The 21,063-nt window shown below is 41.5% G+C and overlaps 1 protein-coding gene across 3 annotated transcripts in view; it reads right to left on the reverse strand.

Moving 5' to 3' along the window:
- Positions 1 to 345: 345 nt before the first annotated feature.
- SHC4 (SHC adaptor protein 4) overlaps positions 346 to 21,063 on the reverse strand; it is a 32,125-nt gene continuing 11,407 nt past the window's right edge. The window contains exons 3-12 of one of the 3 annotated variants that reach the window (XM_083850134.1): positions 15,929 to 15,992; positions 14,932 to 15,051; positions 13,229 to 13,282; positions 10,258 to 10,309; positions 9,591 to 9,717; positions 7,463 to 7,640; positions 5,863 to 5,923; positions 4,335 to 4,514; positions 2,609 to 2,862; positions 346 to 1,901 (exon numbers count right to left, since the gene is read on the reverse strand). In XM_083850134.1, coding sequence (XP_083706260.1) covers positions 1,746 to 1,901; positions 2,609 to 2,862; positions 4,335 to 4,514; positions 5,863 to 5,923; positions 7,463 to 7,640; positions 9,591 to 9,717; positions 10,258 to 10,309; positions 13,229 to 13,282; positions 14,932 to 15,051; positions 15,929 to 15,992 — 1,246 coding nt within the window. In that variant the 3' untranslated portion in view covers positions 346 to 1,745. The remainder of the gene's footprint in view (positions 1,902 to 2,608; positions 2,863 to 4,334; positions 4,515 to 5,862; positions 5,924 to 7,462; positions 7,641 to 9,590; positions 9,718 to 10,257; positions 10,310 to 13,228; positions 13,283 to 14,931; positions 15,052 to 15,928; positions 15,993 to 21,063) is intronic. The other 2 variants (XM_083850135.1, XM_083850136.1) reach the window with 2 other exon arrangements.

Raw genomic sequence — 21,063 nt, forward strand, 5'->3', positions numbered from 1 at the left:
GGGCCTTTTTTGCAGGTGGGAACCTTGGATATGATGGAACAGGCATAAGCTTAATCTGTTCTAAAGCCTTGAAATATCAGTAATGCCAGACTATTATCAAGGGAATGAGTTACCAATGTTTTAGAGCTTCTCACCACTTCAGTATATGTAATTGAGTATTTTAATCATGTTGTTATTAAAGAATGAAATATATTTTGTGCGTATTAGCTAAGGAAGAGAATAAAGCTGGTTTTAGACAGCTCTGAATGTGGCTCTTTACATCATATTCTCCCCTCTAAGAAAGCATGTGTCTTAAATTATTTTATTTTATGCGTATGACCCCTTTTGTTTTCCAGAGGAAAGAGCTCTTACTATACTATCCCATGTAACATGAACACAGGCAAAATAACAGAATTTATTCTTTTACAGTCAAATCTTTTCTTCCAGCAATTGGTGACTATCCACAATTGTCTGCCTTATGGAACTAAGTTGGTGGGCTGGGAGACAGAGAGAATGTCCCTGCTGGTGCCAGAAGACATCACTTATCTTAAAGGGACAACTTTCTCAGGATATCACCCAGGCTACCAGTCTCATTCTCCAGATCCTCCTTCCCTTTCTTAAGCTACTTACTAAATCACCGTTTCTTCAACAGGAAGCCCAAGAAACCTCTGTTAACTCTGAATATAGGATTGTTCATATTGAGAGTATTTATTGTGACCAAACAATTCATAGGTTTCCTTTAAAAGGCTTTTTGGGAACAAATGGACTCCACATGATTACAAGTAAAATCATATATTGTTTTGGAAAGAACACTGAATAAGGGCACATGCGAAATTCAAACAGTCTTTTAAATAGGTTTCTCTCAAAATGTATCATTAGTTTTGTTCAGCTTTTCTAGTTTGTAAACAACTATTTAAGCGGTGAAAATATATTTTAGCCTACCTTTAAAAAGGGATGTCTCCAGTATTAATTAGTAGTAATACTAAAATCATATGCAAGACAAAAATATTAGGATCTAGCATGCTTGTCCTTGTAACAAGTTCTATTCCAAAATTATATTACATGTATTAATTTCAACTTCGTAAATGTTGCATAATCTCAAATTTTTGAGTAGTCAGTGATAAAAAAACAATTAAGAAACCAGACAAACCTTTCTGTATTGTGAATGCCATTCATTTCAAACATTACTTGCTAGTAAAGTGCTGTTACAAGCAAAGTGAAATTGTTAGTGTCTCTCGAAAGCAGGTGACATTTTAGTAATATTCAAATCGTATTTGTTTTTGGCAAACAGTTAAAAGCTTTGACATGTTTGTTTAACCACCCAAAATTAATTCAGTATAAATAATATTGGTTTCCAATAATTCTATGCTAAAAGGCACATACTAATGGTCCAGTAGTTCATTCAAGTGAGCTTTTGCATGTAGAGGTTTAATTGTGCTTTTAAATAGTTACTGATTCAGTATGACCTTGAAAGTGACATTTGTGCATGTCTAAAATACCTTCTCACAAATGAATCTCACACTCTGAAGGTGTAATTTTGTTAAGATTATATATATCTATATAACTATGCTTATTGATCTCTATAGATCTACATAGATATACACATATACATATATTCATACATACATACACAAAAGAATACCTTCTGGAACAGCAGCAAAAAATGCAGTCTATACTTTTTGAATTGGCTTCATAATATAAAGTTTTATAATAGTCAATGCAATTTTCAGATACAAATTGTCTTGGGATTTGTGAGATCCAAGGGATCATAGGTGATATTGCATGTGTCCCATATTATTCTCTTTCCTTACAGGCTGTTTCAAGCTCACTTCACTTCCAGAAGAGATGATTGGCAAATTATTTTCCATGTGATACTGAATAAGATGACTCACACTATCAAATATATGGTCTTTGGTTCTCACCTAATGAAAGAAGCAAAAGAATTTAAGGTTATATTGTGCTTGTAAGTAGTTGGACATGAGCCTAGCCCATTGAAGTCAAAAAAACATTTAAGCTACTGAATTCAATGGAGCAGGATCATTAGGCTATAGCAGTAATTCAGACTTATCCTTTGACTTACCATTAACTGACGTGAAAATTGGAGGACCAAGTTAAAGGAAACAAAACCTTTTTTTTTTCTTCCTCCACAGAAGAGAGATATTTTTCCCTAAATCCTACTAAGAATTTTGTTTTCTGATTTACTGTCTCCTCTGAGAAACGTCACTCAAGAGCGCTCTTCTAGTCCTGAGCAGAAGCAGGTAGAATATAAAAGACATCAAACCTCTTCTACCTTTTCTGTATCCAGAAGCATGTTAGTAAATCAACTTCATTATTTAACATTAGGGCTATTTTTCCGGAAATTTAATAATGAATCAAAGGATATATTAAGTTTGTACACTAATTATCAGCACCTGGACTAACAATTATATTTAAGCACCTCACTTCTATTTCCACGGTGCTTAGGTGCTTGTAAGTTCTTGAATTGAACTTTTAAACCTACTTTAGTCACTGGCTCAATTTAAATTAACCTGAAGGGAATCAGATCAGTTCCACGTCCAGAAATGCACCCATGCATTCTGACTGAAATACCTCAGCAGCCTTGAAATTTCCATGTATGAAATGTTCATACCTTGCCCTCAGGATCCACCAAGAGAAGATGCTTTGCTTGCCCTCCCTGAAGCCCACTGAGGACGTACTGCCCAGGTGATGTTGCGCTCTCTCGCACCAAAAAATCCCCATCGTTGACTAAGAGGCTCTCTGCTGCTTTCCTGTTTAATTTGCCATGGTAACAATCTTCATTCTTTAGCTGTTTTTTTATTTGTGGCAGAACACAGGCACCAGTTGTGTTGCTTGTGGCACTCTGCTGAACAGCTTCTGGTAACTCTGAAATGAAAGGGAACATACTGGATACTTCACCTAGAACTTCACCCTAAAAGGAAGTAAGAGGATATTTCTGTAGCTTTTAAAAATTCAAATAATTCAGTCTTGAAGCTGTGATCAGGCCAACCTTACAGCCTGTAATAATACGCATACATGAATGCTCACAACCCTCCAGAGCATTAGGTAATGTTATCATAAGATCTCCTCCCATACCTTAGATGGGTAAACCTTGGGTTGCTAGGCAACAGGGATTGGAAAAAAATTTTTTTCTGATGCTCTCATGCTTTGGTTTTGTATTTCTTTGGTTTTATTAAAAAGTCAAATCTTCCCCATAAAAACCAAGACTGCTGTTGTTTTTAGCCTTTAAGATCTAGTTTTTCCTTCTTCCTTAACAAGCTCTGAAGAGATTGTCACGGCTCATTGGGAGAGTTGTGTTGAGTGGCTCCAGCTATGTGCAGGAATGTCAGACAACATGGCCAGTGTAGCCAGAAGGGAAGGATTACAGCATGATGCATCTGCTGTGAAAAAACGAACAATTACTGAATGTACTAACAAAACTGGGTGGTTTGGGATATAGCCAGTCAGACTGCAAATGATTCACAGGCAGGATTTTTCTGAGGAAAATAAGAGGATACCACTTCTTCAATGAAATTGTGCAACATAAGGCTCCTCAGGATATAGCCAGTTCCTTTTAGAGCGTAATACAGCCCTGGGTTGGAAATGTCTCAGTGGTCACAGATTTCCTTTGCTGTAGATAGATCTGTCCAGTCCTTAGCCCACTGTTTTGTACGGAGCCAACTCTGACAGAGAAAACACTCAGTGGGAAACCATAAAAGGTAAAAGCTCTTTCAAAAAGTGTTTTCAATAATAAGAAAAATCAGTAGCAACGGTATAGTCACCTAATGGATATCCACCACTTGGAATCTTTAAATCAAGACTTAATCGGACATATATTTAATAGATACTGCTGATCAAACAATTTGATTTAGAAGTTATTGGATGAGATTCAATGGTCACTTATGCAAGAATTGAGAACAAGTGTTCATAACAATCCCATGTTGACCTTGCATGCTATTGCCTGGGAAACAAAAGAATCTGAGGTCATTTCCAGATTACAACAGGTGAGATAAGCACAGAGGGGAGCCCTCTCCCTTAAAGCACAGTGCAGTCCTAAGCTTCCATAATATCTTAAATACTTGCTTATTACCACCTGTGGAATATGTGACACTATTTGTTGTCATCAAGCAACTACAGAAGATGAAAGGTTATTCTACATGCTCACGCTCGCTGTCAGCACTTTTCATCTTTGCCTTGAATTTAAGAAGCGAAAAAAGAAGAAAAAAACAGGAAGGACCCTTTCCACACACAAACTCTGTATTTCTTATGGGAAAACCAAAAGCTTTCTCTTTGCCCATGGCTGACAAGTCCCCTCTTTTCAAAGCATAGAAAGATACCATATAGCAACAAGCACCTACTTCCATGATGCAGTGGGCTCCCGTGGCCATGTGCTGCTGCTGTACCACGGGCTGTACAGGCTGCAGACTGCAGGGCCTGTGTGTTGATGTAACACGGATCATCAAAAAGATCTGTTTTGTAGGCAGGCTTCAATAATGTCGCATCTCTCTTTGTCTTCTGTGATCTTTCACCACAATGACCTGCAATTAATAAACAGTATGCATAGATTTAAAAAAAAAAAAACTCAAAATAACTGCAAAAGCTGAAATATGAATACTGTTGTTCTTGTATATCCTATTAAAATCACTCAGAAGGGAAACAGAAATTGGCAGATGAACTGTTCTTTTCTTTCCTTTTTTCCCCCCTTATGGCTACAAGGCACAAGGTACGCTATTCAGAATCAGTTAAAATGATGTTTTCAAAAATGTTCCACACTGGTTCAGTTCTGCTTCAATTAATGTCAGCAGTAAAACCCCCACTGATTGAAAAGAAATTAATACATACGACTCTACAGAGACACAAGCTGTAAGCATTGTTTGTTGCAAAACCCCTTCCTTCCCCTCTGCACCACAAGCTTCGTGGGAAGCTGAACAATTCTCTCTCTTGCTGTTCTGGTGGAGCATGGAGATGGAGGAGGTTGGTGCTTTGCGGCTCTGTCTACAGAGCCAGAGCCACATCTGTCAGGTTAGGATCCAAGCCTAGGAAGAGACTAACAGAATATCCCCTGCAGTGTATGAAAATAATGCCGCTTCAGCTAGCCAAATACACACATACTTTTGCTCTTTAGCAAACATTTTAGTCATAGATATATTCATTCATTCATTATTTGTTCACCCTCTCTTTGTAGAAACCATTTGATTTTTCCTTTCCTTAAATCAGAAATAACACAAGAAATATCCCCTGTAGACAGTGTAATTGATCTCCTTATAATAGTGGAGGTGGGAATTCAAAAAAGGATGTCATTTTGCAGTGAGAGAGATGAGCTGAGGAAACATGCTTAGGGCATTAGCTGTGGCAGGCAAAGTCCAGAAAGGGATGTAGGGTGGTAATCCCTTGGGGACCCAGAGAGCAGATTTTGCTAAAGCAGGACTGGGGGCACAAAGCTCCCCAAGGGAAGGGAAGGACACGGTTAAACGCAGAAGCCAGTGACACTGGAATCAAGGCCACAGACTCCACTGGAACAGCAACCCAACGCTGACAGCTGGGTCTCCTAGTGTATTTGTAGGGGGAAGGGGTATTTTCAGAGACTGTTAAAGCAAAGAAATATCCTCCTTCTTCAAAGAGTGGGAAAGAATAAAACAACAAAGAGCTACTGTACAGTATCATGACAAGTAAAATGAGTAAGTCTGCCAGAAGACATGAAGACAGATTAGTGCCCTTTTGAAAAGCTGTAAGGCTTTGTTGTCCGCCCTTCATCTAGGAAACCAGAAATGACCCACTAAGCAGGACACTTTTCACCATTGTATGGAAAGCAAAGGCACAGCCCTTCCAGTCAGGTTGCCTTGGTTACTTTTTGCATACACAAGTGAAGGAAAATAGAGTACATACCCACAGTTTTGTTTTCTTCTGGGCAATTTTCATATATATTGATGAATGTTGGGCTGCCTGTCTGCACAAAAATCATAAAAAGAGTCACATACAATAGTCCCTTGGAAACCTCCGATAACTTCATAACATCCATGTACTAGTTAACTGTGATCCAGTTAACTTAACAAATCTTCACAAAAAAATCCCATCTCCTCAATATTTCATGCTGATACTTTCTCCAGGATATCACATCTGGACATACTCAACCCCCACTGAGACTGTTAATTGCCCAGTAATGTACCTACGGCTTAATGTACCTAAATCCTATGCCCTAACTGCCAGTCCGGTGCAGATGCACCAGGTGTGGGTTTCAGCAGCTGAACTGAGCCCCAATTCTTCTTTAATGGACAACTCATTTTTTCACTGTCATTTCTACAGATGTTATCATGAAGGTGAACTCTGACGCCAGGTCTGATTGAGCTGGAGGCACTTTTTTTTTTTAATCAAAGTCACAAAAGTAACAGTTTCAAGGGAGATAGTTTTGAAGTCATAAACTGAAATATGATGATGACGTATAAAGAACATGCAGCAGGAACAGATTAACTCCTAGGTAAAGTTCATATTTCCTTATAACTGTTCCTTGCAATAAAAAAACAAGGAAGAAGAACTACAGACATCATGGTAAAACAGTCACCAAGAATCCCTAAAAGAACTGAAGGGAACTAAGAAGAAAAAGTTAACACCCCATGGAAAGAAGACAATTGCAATTACATGTTGCAGGGTAGTTTCTTGCAACCCTGGAGAGCTTTGAATGCAAACTCAGGATAGAGCCACATACCATTTAGAGAATTGTTTGGGGGCCAGGGATGGAGTCTACCAGACCCACAGCAGACGTGGACTATGGTTTAAATTAACATACTGGAAAATTGATGGAGTGGTTGCTGCCAGAGACAAACCACCACTGGGAGAAGCAACTTCTGAAGTGGCACCAACTTGCTGCCGGCAGGCATGGCTGAGTGTAACCCTCTTAGCAAAGTGATAGTGCCTGCCTGCTTCCCTGAATGAGGAAATGACGGTGTTTCCTGATTTATTTATTTTTTAATTTGTGACTATCCCAGGCAAAAGCCATGGATATTTGCATTTTTGCTGCCCTTGAAAGCTGTGGCTAATTTGACAGAATCTCTTCAAACATTCCAAATGTAATTAATGTTGCATATACATTGCAATCAGTTAATGTTGCATGTATAGATTGTAGAACATAATGGACAAGATGAAATACTTATCAGATCACAGAATTTGGAGCCAGGAAGTCCCAGATTTTATAAATGTTCTGTTAGATAAGCTATTCAAGTCTGTATCTATTTCCTTCTCACAACTAAAAAGTGAACAAGGGAATCCTTGGTCTCCTAAAAGTACTCTAAAGACAAACCAGTTAATCTTCAGAAAGTGCTTTGGGATTTAATTATGTACTAAGCATCATTAAATCTTGCCTAAAAAACCTTTCCCAGGATAATCAGGACCTGGTTCTGATGTTAACACCATGCTTTATACCACAATAACACTTTATTATTCATTCCCATAATAGGTAGTGAATAGTTATTCCAGAAGATGATGTACTTACTGAGCAAGGCTGCTTTCTGCACTGTATAAGACAGCAAGCCCTTTGGCCTGTTTGCACTTTCATTCGCATGTCTAATACTCCACCAGTGGGAGGCTCTTTCCCTGGAATTTCATTGTAATATTCATGATCCTCCCTCTCCTGTAAATTCCCAGCTGATCCATTAGTATTCGCTGCCTCACTGAAAAAATATGGGAAAAAAAAGAAACTAATGTTACCAACTGCTTTCTAATGCAGGCAAACATCCCAAGTGTTTGTGCATCACACGATACACAGATTAGCCATACAGAGGCTATAAAGGGGTTTGGGTCTAAACTTTTAGAGTTGTTTATTTTTCCAGGTACGTCTCTCCAGATTAAAAATGGAGTCACCATAGTTCAGGCTGCCATGAGATGATCTTAGCACCAGACAGCCCAGATCCCTGAGATGCCAATGTGTTGTTCATTAAGGTATCCAAATTGTTGACCATAAAATTGATTCCTCTGGCTTCTCATCTCACCTGTATAAATCTAGGGATTGGGGGGCGGGGGACGGGAGAGAGACATGACTTACAAAAGAAAATTAAAACCTCATGCATTTAGGCATGACACTGTTTTAGAAAAATCAAACATTGCTACAAAAAAAAAAGTTTTCCCAAGTGGAATGCACTCTGATTTTAATAATCAGAATCAATACAACTATTCTGTTTCTGCTTGAAGAAAACACTGAATGACATGAAGGATGGTGGCCGAAGTTTTTCTTGAGCTAAAACAGAATGATGATAGCTTAAATGTACAGCTGATACACTGCAAAATAACTAGGCGCTTCCTGTACTGTCTCCGGTCCCGAAATAAAAAGCTCATCTCAAATCTTACTTCTCTGTTTAACAAGAATATAATTGGATAAAAGGCCTCGAGCAGGAAAGAGATAAAGTTCAAGTAGCTGATTATGTGATATGCAGTGCAAGTATTTGATTATGTGATTCATAGTAGTTTGGAGGTGGGTGACTCATTCACACAGCAATATCCGAGTTCTCTGTCTGAGGACCACTCTCCAAGAATGGCTGTGGTTTTGGCTCAAGGAAGGAATTTAATTAGCATCTTCCATTTCTCCTTTCTGCAATTTACTTGTGGCATAACCTAGCAGACTTTCATAGCACAGACTCTTCCTCTGGCTATTGTCTCCAGTGTAAACAGACTAGTATTAGCAGTTGAATGGCTAGAAACACTATATAATGAGATAAATATAACCTGAAGGTGGTACCACTGTCATGGAATAAAACCAGTTTTGTTCCATTGTGTCAGGTGCTGTAGCAGTGACACCACCTGCACACTGACTCCAGGGTTTCAGGAAGCAGCTAAGCAGCTTTACAGGTTTACCTGCTTGTGGGAGGTAGCAAGGGATCCAATTCAGCATCACTAAAGAAAAGCCTGAGAAAAATAGACATGGCTAACCTGTGAGGATAGCCATAAGTCAAAGCAAGAATTGTGTGTCCAGTGCAATGGGAAAAGGGTAGTTGAAATGGGGAATTGCAGTCTGAAATTTAATGTAGGTCCTGTAATTTGAACAATGTGCAGAGGACAGGACTGCATACTTTAAAATGCCAAATAGTGGCTGGGCTTATTTCAGTAGGTGATGCTGATTCAAGTCATACCAGGTGGAACTGCAGGCCCCTGCCAGGACACAAGCAGAACAGCACAAAGGTGAACTACAACTGCTTTTTTCCCCCACCACATAATTTCCACAGCTGCAGTGAATTTAAACTTGGCATGGCTCGGGACTGAGCTCAGTGTGTGTTCATCATATTTATACAGCAGAACTTCTCCACTTCATTTACTCTGCCCTTGCTTGGGCAGAATAATTTGAACATTTGCTCAATTTACTTGCATCATTTAAAATAAGGCTGTTCCAGCTAAGAAACAATACAGCTGAATTCTATCTTGTTATGCACCTGTACAAATGTCACTGGAATCAGTGGCATTTACTGGAATAAGCTAATTTTCATCTATTATACTCTGTACATGCAGCATATATTACAATTAGCATATGTCCAGAATGCATATCCAAAGCATCTTATATATGGAGTATACTGTTTTCTTGAAAAGTAGTAAGAGAAGAAAATTGCCAGTGAAGTGACTGAGAATATACTGACCTTTCATTAGAAGTAACCAGGCTGGAGGGATTCTTCAGATACTGCTTAAACCGGAGCTCAAAAGCCTGCCCTATGGTGTTTATTACTTCCTGTGCCATCCTGTTGGGACATTCCAGTATGTGGCATGCTGCAAAGAGACACCTTGCTTTAATTAGGTAAATGCACTTTATACCAGAAAATAGAGCCAAGCTGTAATGCTTACAGCAGAAAAGCTGAGCGTGAAATTATGCATCTGGATAACTTTAGGACATTATGTGCTAAGGAAGTTGCACTGGGGGTATTTTAATCATAATACCAACTTATACCTCAATAAAAGAAACTCTCCGTTTATGGTTTCTTCATGGAGTGCTCCTGCACCTTCCTCCCCAAGCAAGGCAGAGCCCTGATTTTTGGCTGCCTGGGGAAGAATCCTGCCCCAGCGCAGGGCCAGCACCTGGCACAGGTGTATCCTGTGTATCTGACCCATGGATCCTCACTTAATTGCACAAAGAGTATGACATCTAAAGCCACAGTCTGCATACCATCACTCCCATCCATACATGGAAGATGGAAACTGTATAGACTATTGGGCTATTCAGTAGTTCTGATTTTAAAACTCAAGCAATTCCTTGGTACAGATAAAGCAATTGTAAAAACATGCATAACAATCTGGAAATTGTTTCCATACCTCTCTGATTAACGGGATCTTTTGCTACGTATGCAACATAGTCTGTCGTATCCTTTAGGAAAGAAGAACACAAATATTTTAAAATTATCATCATGGACAGTAGGATTGTTCAGCTACCGCCATAACAAAGCAACTGAGTGTACACAGAGAGATTTTCAGCTTTCAAAAAATACTTCATTCAGGAAAAATTAGAGGTTCTAGCAAAGGGGGCTAAGGATTAGTGATACACTGGTGGATATTGACACAGTCATTGTGCAGGAATGTTTTTCTTGTAATAAATGCAGTAGACCATTTTGCATTCTTTGGGTTTCCAATAAACTGTGTTTTCAGTTCCAAACTCTGCAACAGAAGAAACTCAGCTGGTGCCTCATCAGCAGACAATACTGCTCTCTTCTGCTGCTCCCACAAAGCTCAAAGCCTCTCCTGTGGAAAGCATCAGAGCTGCGTGACTTCCAGTCACATCTTTTAGCTGGAACAGTCCTTATCAATATCTATGGAATATTAAAAAGTGCAAAAATAATGCAAAGGGCAAGTTAGAATTTTCCCAATCTGCAGCCTGAAGATTGACTTTCAAAGGCATCTTAGAGAAAAAGCTGATCTTTACAAAGTTGCAGAACACAATAGGGATCTGATCTCAATCACTGCTGCCTGATTTTAGTCTGGCTAACATCAGGTTAAATTACTCTGGACCTCAAGGCTGCCGCTGAGATCAGACAACCTCAGTATAATCAGTTGTCTGTTTCAGATTTCTTTTTCCAGCCAGCACTGAAATAATGATCACTTTTTCTTGTGAAACTGAAAAGGGAACTGGCATGGAAAAAATAAAATTTCTGGTCATATTGCAAAAGCAAAGAGTCACTTGATGATTTAGTGTTATAGTAAAAATGGAGAGGTAATGAATAACATTCTTTTAATAATTAAAGATGCATTTTGTTATTTTGGATCTTTAAGGCGGAATGGGGAAAGCGCAATTCGCAGCTTAAAGGCATGGCTCTCTTGAGGGAAGATGCAATCAGCTGGCAGGAAACAAAGGCAATTTGCAATATGCACAAGAACAATCATTTAATAATTCACAATGAATGACACAGGAGGCAGATCTCAGGGTCAGCAGATCTTGTCCTAGATCATTAAAAGAAAAAAAATCTCCAAACTTAATATCATTAAAGCAAAGAAAGCTAAATATTTCTCATGCATTTATTGAGCTCAATTTCCTTCCTTTTCCTCTCAGGTTTTTCTTAAGGCTCATAAATATTTTAGCATACACTTTCAAAATAAATTAGATCTTGAGAGCAACTGGAAAACTAAAGCAACTACAGTAGTACCTGCTATTTTTATATCTTTACAATGTTTAAGTACTTGCATGGATGGCTTCGCTTTAAAATAAAGCCCCCTCTAGAGCAGAATACTGCCATTCCGTAACAGTGAAGAGCAACACTGAACTGTGTTCAGGCCGTGAATGTGGAGACAGGTGGAGAGACATGTCCTATGGAAACCATAGCACATTTTATATGTAAGGGGAATTTCTGAAAAAAGCTCAACAAGCCACCAGGATTGCCCTGTGTGAAGTGCCACTAGATTCATAGTTCCCGCCCATACCGAGACCTCTGTTTTACACATTCTCTCAGCTGCACCACCAAGAGCAATCCCTGCAGCACATTGTTGTGCTAGCACATTCCTTGGAGGTCCTACCACTTAAGCACTGACCCAGCCCTTGTGTATCCTGTGAGATCTGATGGCATCACCATGTAGGACCGGTGCAGGATAATGATAACAATAATAGTAATAAAAACACCACCACTAAAAAAAGGTAAACAAGCCCTGTGGAATTACCCATCCAGCCCACTGCGCATAAGTCACTAAGCGTAAGTCTGAAAATGTATCCCTGAATTTTCCAAAGTGGAGATGGTACATAAAGACAAACTATTTACACAGCCAGCATCTAGGACATAGTACATACTTCAGAGGCAAGACAGATTAAGTGACTGCACACATGCTCCCTCCTCACTTCCCACCCCAGCTCCAGAAAGCTCCTGTTTTCAGGCAACTTTGGGCAAAACCTCTCAGAGGGCTTCTTACATCACCACAATGGCCCTCCAGAGAAGACCCATCAGTCACACAGGCCTGGTTCCCAGCTATTTTCCCTTGGTTGGTCCCAAATCCAGAGGGGCCGATTTGCTATTTTCCACTCAAAGCTAGGCCTGGCGTCAGCCCCCACGTTATCAAGAACATGACCCAGAGCCTTCTATATTCCCTGTTTCATAACACAAGAACAAGGAGACATTTCACAAAACTGAAGGGCAGAAAATTCAAAACTGATTAAAAAAATACTGTTTTCACAGCACATGGAGTATGAAATTTAGAACACTGGCAGGGCTAGGAACTTGCTGACGTTGGAGGAGTGAATAGGTCATGTTTATGGATGACAGATTCCTCACTTACAATCATTTCCAATAAAGGATTTGGAAGAGAATAGAAAACTTCTTGCATGACATCAATGAGTTTGTAACTATAACACTAGGAGAAAACTGCATGTCTGCAAGCAAAATAATGCCATGCTTGTCTTGTAGGAGCTTTGTCTGACTTAAAATATGTTTAAAATTTACAGGCACTGGTGCTGACCACTTTTGTGACTCAGCATGGGATTACATAGAACTGATATAATTCCTATGCTTGTGTGTTCTTACACTTCGGTCCCCAGGTCTGGGGACTTCTGAGTGAACTGAGGCTCACTGATGGACAGTGAGAAAAGTAACTCTACCTAGCTATCAAACAGCCACTGAATCTCTGTTCCAAGCGTCCTTTCCCATCTCAGGCCCACTGTTTTATTGTTATCCTAGTCACGATGCAGAAGCATGGCATACTGTTAGTGCTTGCGGATAGGACAGGATGAAATAAAGTATTTGCAGGTACTTCTGTTCTGATAATAATTTCATTATACCTGCGGAAGTATATCTTATAAATCAATACTTACTGGGTCACCTCCAGAAGCAAATGAGATGGACTGCATGTGATGGTTGGCAATAATCTGAAAAGCATGACAAAGTAGTTAAACATGCTTATGTGCCACGCATTTGGAAAACAGCAGAGCAAGCAATTAAGTTCATCACAACCCAATCTATTAATACATGGACACATCATTTGTGAATGAAGAAACTAAAAATAGGAGTATTTTTAGAGACAACCTGTTCACGCTTGGAAACATCTGATCAAACTTCCTTAAAGGGTTTTCAGAATGAATTCAGCCAACAGCTTCTAACCTGGTCTGTATAAAGCTACATGAGTCTCTGACAGGAGAAAACTGGAAACACTGGATGCTTTTACAAATTCTTGAGAAATTAATTCAGTTTAAAATGACCAAAATTTTTGTTTAAATGCATGAAGTATATAACAGTTGCATTTTTACAAACAGTAACTGACAGTAACAGTACAAATACTGATACTCTGATCACGTTCTCTCTCAGCACTAGCACCAAACTGTTATCTGGTAGAAATGTTGGTGGCCAGATCATGCATCAACTTTTCTTCATTTCAAACACTACCTCATCTCTGGAGACAAACTGAAATTTATTATAAAATCAAGTGCACAAGATTACACAAGTGGGAACACAATGAAATATGGCAGCAGTGCAGGAACGGAATAAACAGGATTTCCAACTTGCAAAGGCATAGCAAGAAAAGATCTAGAAAGAGCTTTAAGACAGTCCCCCGAACACCCCCATCTGCAGCAACAGGGCATGCGAGTGCATTTGCAAAGAGATCCGTCTGTCCGGTTTAGTCCTGTATCAAACAGGAACAGCTTAGAAGGCCATACTTTAGCTGCCAGCCCCCAGAGCTTTGTCTGGCATAGGGAAGCCCTTTGCTGCTATAGCTGAAAGGAGGGGAAGCCTCAGGCCATGGACCCTTGCTCCTCCTAGCACAGGAGAGCTCAGTGCTGCAGGAAAGTCCCAAGAGCTGCCCGATGCTCAGCCTGGCCTCGGGGCCGTGCAACAGGTCCTTAGAGTCAGTGAATCAAAACTACCTCCCCGATGCTCCCCTGCTCCAGCTTGGAAGGAAACCCGCTGCTGGCCCTGGGTGAGATCATGCTGGGAGCTGAAGCCAGCAGCTGAAGGAGGAATTAGGTGGGCAACGCGAAGCTCCCAGCTGCATCTGCCACGAAGGGTGCACGCCCCAGTCCCAGGGCAGACCCAGGCTCTCAGGAACATGCCTCAACGGAGCCCAGGGAATCTGTGTAGTGTAACTGATATATGCACATATATTACCCAGCTGTAAAATAGCTTTGAACCACTGCAAAGCCAAGCTCTGACTCATAATTTATGTCAATTTTTTCTTTCCCCTAGGATTTGTCAGAAACTCCAGTCAGGACTAGTGCCTTGTTTATTAGGCACAGTACAGACAGTGACACATGGAGAGAAACAGTTTGCCAAGTGCTTAGAGATCCCTGGGCACAAAGGACACTATCACAAACAAAAAGAGCACGTGCCATATCTTGAATTCCTCCAAAATACTCTAATTTTTAAATTCAGAGGAATCACACAGTTCAGCTTTATCAGGCATACATGGGAAGACTAGAGGGTGCTGCTTTCCACTCAAGCACCCAGCCTTTCTTACAGATATCACAAAAAGAGGAGAATATGGTAGCACAGAGAGAAGGACACTGATTTACATGTATCCTACCTGCTGTGTGTCAACATTAATCAACGTGAGGCTGTTTGTTGAAATGGTCAGCTTTATATTCATGCCAGAAAACTGAAGGTTACTTTTGCCAAGTACAGGAGACAGAAACTTAACTGGAGGCTTTGAACATAAACAAAAGAAAGAGACTGTCAACTGGGTTTGTCAGGGGCAGAAGTATATCAGAGTCAAGTAGATTTTACAGCATTTTGTTGAGAATTTAAAGGGAACAGGGATAATGTCATGATCAAACACAAGTAGACTTTCTAACAAATATCAGCTTTGAGTATGACTCATGTACATGTTTATTATGTCAATAATGTGGAAAAGTGTTAAAGAAACAAAAACCCAGGGAGCTAAATATTATAGCTGGCTCAGGAGCTCAGAATGTGTAACTTTCCCACCAAACTCCGCTTCGTTTCCTGAGGATGAAGTGTTTCGGAGTAAATCAAGACACTCTCTCATGCATTCATTTTTCAGGAGCATGTTGGTTCACCTTGAGCTCCACGGTTACACAAGGAAACCAATAACCTCCCGTGAACACTGCCCCACAGCAGCCACTTGCATTGACCCCCTCTGCATGCCAGCTATTAAATAAATGACAGGCCCATTAAACACTGCCTTTCTCATTGTGCTTATTTTTTTCAATATAAATAAAAATCGGGTATTCCTCCAGTGAAGGACCTCCCTTTCACTATTCAAAAGACCTCCTACATCTTACCTGCCAGAACCTAGGATTTGCTAAGCACTGAGCACTGCAAAGGCTGGTAGGAACAGGAACGCTGGGCAGAGCACTAACCCTGGTGAGAAGAGGTCCAGCGCAACCTGAGCACCCAGAACAAGCAGGCTATGCATCCTGCTACAAACGCTTTTGTGTTATACCAAGCTCAGATGAATTAACATGCACTCCACCATGGGCTGAATCCTGTTGGGGAATCATGTATCAGGCTTATCAGAAGCAGATATAAAAAAATAATCATTCAGCTAAAACTGTATTTACCTTCCGCTTCTTTATCGCTCCATTTGTACCTGATACGGCTTCACACAGTCGACTTATTGCTTCCCTACAAATAGAAAAATACAGCACAAACTGTTGGATCATTTAACGTGCATCAGCTGTAACAGGGCCAGCAACCTTGTGATTTATTGTTATAATTCCACTTAGAAACACTTAAATCTTCCGGAAAGCCTTTCACAGTTGTTTTTCTATTTTTATCCCTCCCAGTGTTAAAAAAGGAAAAAAAAAAAAAAGTATTTAATGAAACACAATAATTCAACAGCCTGCTTTGGGTTGATTCTTTTTCTTCACAAAATGTACCAGCGTCACCTAATGAAAATTATTTGTTTAAAAAAAATAAAATAAAATCAGCTAACCACAATGAAACTCCAAGGACCTCATGCCTTCAAGTCCTTTTTCTCAGTAAGGTTGGCAGGGCTCTTATTGGCAGGGAGGGCTCCTACCTGCCTTAATCCATTTTATTTAGAGCACCAGGGGTGTGCTGAGTGAGGCCAGCTGGGTGCTCTTATAGGCTTCCTGGTGTTTGGGGGTTCTCTTTAAAAAAAATAAATATTTCATCTGCACTTCAGCCAATTTCCCACACTTTTCTCTCACAGGAACATTCTTGCTTCCCAGCCTACCCTGTTTGGGAGTTATGCATGGACATTTCCCAGCACTGCCCTTGCTAGGCGTGACAGTCATTCCAGGATTTGGTACCTGGGCTGCTGATAACACATCTCTTTGCCAAACTGTGACATTCTTGGTCAAACCACTGGTTAGACATATACATGCACACAAAAAAAAGATCTTTGAGTGTTGCTGTCAACAGTTCTGTATCCCTCCATGCAGAAGGCTTTTCTCGGGGAATACTGCATAAATCTTTCCCTTTTTAAGGTGCAGGTGCATGGTTTGCTCAGCTGAAGCTGGATTTCAAGGCCACTTCTCGTAGGCAAGGGGTTTTATCATAGTGTTTTGGAAAGTCATGGTTCAGGGGGGAAGTTTGGTGCTGTAATCAGCTTCGCAACTTCTTTTCCAAATCTGAGGTCTCAGTTTCATATCTTTCCATCTCTAGCAGGTATTTCCCAAATCAGATGTCCTTTCCCAGACACACAGTCATCTCTGTGGTGCTTCTTACTTAGGAAAACAGAAGCGTAAGGCATAAAGTACCAATGGTCTGTATCAGAGACAGCTAAATTACTCAATATAACCAAGTGTCGTGCTGCATCTATTTCCCACACTTCATGAAAGCAAGTTCTGATATACAATCAGTCAGGTGACTGGTTTCCACATATAGAGCACATATAGAGCACTCAACAGTCCTGATGGAGGTTAGCATGGCAGCTGGGAAAAAAATCTTTTATTGGCAGCCATAGACTTTTCCCTGACTGACACTTACTGTTTTGAAGCCAATGGAAAAATGGTGACTGACTGGGTTGGGATGTGCTTAGCAGATTTCCTTAACTTTCCTGGACATCCTGGAGATAAGGAAAGGCCAGGTCTGCTGCAGCATGCCACGAATTCCAGGATCCAACCCGATAGCCTTATCTTGATAATCCAGCAATCGCAGGTGTTACTGGCGCAAATTTTCCATTTTCCAAATTTTCCCTTGGACAATGTCCTGGGGAGCCAGATACACTGCTAACAGCACAAAGCCACCGTGCAGGGTCTGGCCTGCAGCCCGTAACCCTTCTGGCCACCCGGGACCTGTGCCGGGGGTGTGGGGGGCATCCCTCAGCCCCATCCCGCAGCCAGCGCTTCACGCTGTACCTCCTGTATGGGCCGCCTTGGCCTGAGTTCAGACTTGGGCTTTCAAGGGTTTGGATTTCATTTAATGCTTGAGGGGAAAGGAATTAGTTTGTTTAATTTTTTGCTTATTTTACTGCGTTATTACCCAACGAGCTAATTAGGAAACAAGCTAGTTAAGAAAGTCCGTCTATTTTCAGATACTGGCGGGTGTGTGGGTGGAACACGCTGCTGGGCTTTAATTCCAGAGAAAGTTTCCTTCAGAAAGGCTAAAAATTGCCAGAGACAGAGCCGGGACAGGAGGCTCCCAGCCAGGTACATCCCAAGCAGCACAGTCAGCCTGGGGCCTGTGCTGGGCCTGAGGAGCAGGGGTGGGCCGCAAGCACCCAGCATGGCGCCGCTGACCCCTGGCATCTCTGCTGGCCCCAGCATGGTGCCCCACAGATGTTGCTGAATTATGTGAGCATAAAGCACTGGAGATTGCTGATATTAAATGGAGTCTTCCTGTCAGACAAAGTCCTGAGAACCTGGAGACCTCACCAAGGGCAAAGTAACAAAAATGTAGTGAATATGTTCTGAGTGAAACCAGCAGGGAAGAAGACGAGCATTATAGTGGGCTATACAAGATGTTTCAGATTCAGTTTACAAACACAGCCTTTTTTTACCCTTTCAAAGCAAAGCATTTCCCCCTGCACAACTAAAAATATGCTTTTGAAGTGAAATCCTGGCATCCCTCATTTAGCTCCTTTTTTATTTCAGTGTTACCCATAGAAAGGCCAAAGCTAAACAAAATGGGAACGGCATCCTGCAGGATGATCTTGCAGATTCCAATGATTTGTTTGGAAAATGAGAGCTCATCTTCTCATTCAATATTAAAGGAAATTAAAATTAGAGCCAAGACATTAAGGCTACCTGGAGCCTTCAAGTCTAGCTCTACCTAGAAAGAAAACCAGATACCGAAAAAATTGGAAAAACAGGGAAGTCTTCTATTTTGGTGACAAATGAGTTCCTGCATGCTTCAAGCAGCCTGTGCGGAAAAAGTAGTTGCAGGCAAAGCTGTCCACAGCGGATTCCATTCTGCTACAAGCACATCTTGTCACTGCCCACTTCACCCTGCTCTGAAGCAATTGTCCAGCAAACAGGAACAAAAACATAGGCAACTCATTTCTACTTAATAGTTTCTATTTCCTCTCTTTAGTAGGGGAAGTCATCTTCTCACAGCTATTCCTTCCTGTGTATCTCTGGATGGTTTTCCAGATGATCTAACAAACCTCAAATATTATTTTAAAGATGTGAGGAGCAGCCATTTGATAACACCTTGCTGCTATAACTGAACACCTCTACATTTCAGTCACTCCTATGGGGCAGGCAGACCTGACCTGGAAACTGCACACTAGGAAGAAAAGAAACTCTGGAAATAACCGTGATAAACTGAAATAGGATTTTCTGTATCTGTGCCTTCTTCCTGTAAACCTGCTATTAACTCCTTCGTACAGCTGTTCGTTTTCAGTGACTTGCTTGGGCAAGTCTCTGCTTTCAGATCTGCCAGACGGCATAGACCTGTGTAGGCCTTGTAGTTAATCTTGTTCTCAGATGAATGTGCAGCTTCATGCGTTCAGGCATTTGCTTGTCCATTTTACACTTGCCATTCCAGTCATGTTGTTATTCCAGTCATGTTGCTGCTTTTCATTTCTCTCCTCCTTGTCACTCATCCCAAAGCAAAGCACTTTGGGTTTGTTTGTTTGTTTTTCTTTTAAATCACACTGAATTAGATAACTCCACTGCCATACTCTGTGGCAATTCCTCTTGACCCTGGGAGCCACAGAATGAAATCAGGAGAGCTGTGAGGAATTTAAATCGTTCTTCTCGGCTTAGGCTAAGAAAACCTTGCTCCTCGACACCTCAGGCATCTCTTGCCATGTGAAGTGGCATCACTGTCTGTCAGTCTTGTGGTGCCCGTGCAGAAACCATAAACCAACCACTGGTAATTTGCACGGAAAGTTTTTGCTTTCCATAACAAAAGGGAGAGATTTGGGTCAGCTCCTGAGCAAGCAGCCATGGTCAGCTCCACAGCTCCGGGGCTGGGCTGGACCAGCACCACAACCCCTTACAGCCAGTGGGTGCTGCAGAAGCCGAGGACAGAGGGGACTTGTGGTTGCTCGCCCAGGCCCAAGGGCTCTGTGGCCCTTGTCACCCCCATTTTTGGCACCCGTAACCTTTAAATCAGCTCAGCTGTACAGTCAAATCCAGACTTCTTCTCTGGGCCTGCACCTCTGGAATAAGCCCCACCACAGATGCTCCTTCGAGTGTGCGTGCAGGAGGGGAAGCACAGCGCTGACAGAGAGACGCTTTGTTGATTATTTCCCCAAATGAGAGCAAAAGAAGAGCGAGGGGCTGATGTAAGCAAGTAAGCATGCTGCTGAAGATTTGCTTTTAAGCATCAAGGGCTCTGCCTACACTATCTAACAGAAGGGGATTGTGTGTCTCAACAAAGTTGAAATTAATCTCCCAAACAAAGTCAGCCTTCTTTGACCGGCTGCCCCACCAGCCCATTTCAGACACCCCTCGCCCCAGCCTCGCTGCCTGACCACTTCCAAGTTTGCAAGTCAGTGCCCTGACCTGGGATACAGAATCCCCTTTCCCATAAATGTCCAGACACCAAGCTTGATTTAACAGAACTGGAAGATGTGTAAAAGGAAAAAAGCCAAGGGGCTGGACAAGGGGAGGACAGGTCAGGGTCCAGTGCAGGCGTGGGACCGGCAGAGCTGCCACCTCCACAGTACAGGGGCTCCAGCCCCAGCGCCTCGTGCTGTCAGCAGCAAGCACGGCGTGCTCACAATAACCACCCTTAAAAATAAAAAGTCTCTCGAGCAGAGGAGCCTGCTACCCTTACTGTTATTTGTTGGCATTGCTCTTGTCATCTCCATGTAACTTGGGATCACACATTTCTGAGAAACGGAAGGGATATAATAAGAGCAAGAGAGTGCCATGATGAGTCTCCCACCCCCTGGTTAAACAAAGATGTGTGGCACAGTGAAGATGTCAGCAAACCGCCTGGGCAGGGCTGACCTGGAAAATCGACAGCATCAGCTCCACATCGTAGCCCTGGGAACCAAGCACACAACTCGTGGCTGGTTTTGACATGGTGTCTCCCTGCACAGCACTCAGCAGTGCTACATGTGGGTCTAGCCCACCCCAGCAAGGCTTCAGCTGAATGCAAATGACCCTGAGTTTACTACAGACTGGATTTAAAACCAGCTGATTCAACTGGTGCAGAAGGGAGCAGGGACTTTCTTAAATTCATCTCAATCTGGATTATATTTTCCCACAATGGACAACAGCGAGGTATACATCACAGCGAGATGATTCAGAGCCACCCACCCTTGTCATTAGGT

This window comes from Anser anser, assembly GCF_964211835.1.
Source record: "Anser anser genome assembly, chromosome: 10".
Classification (NCBI taxonomy): Eukaryota; Metazoa; Chordata; class Aves; order Anseriformes; family Anatidae; genus Anser; species Anser anser.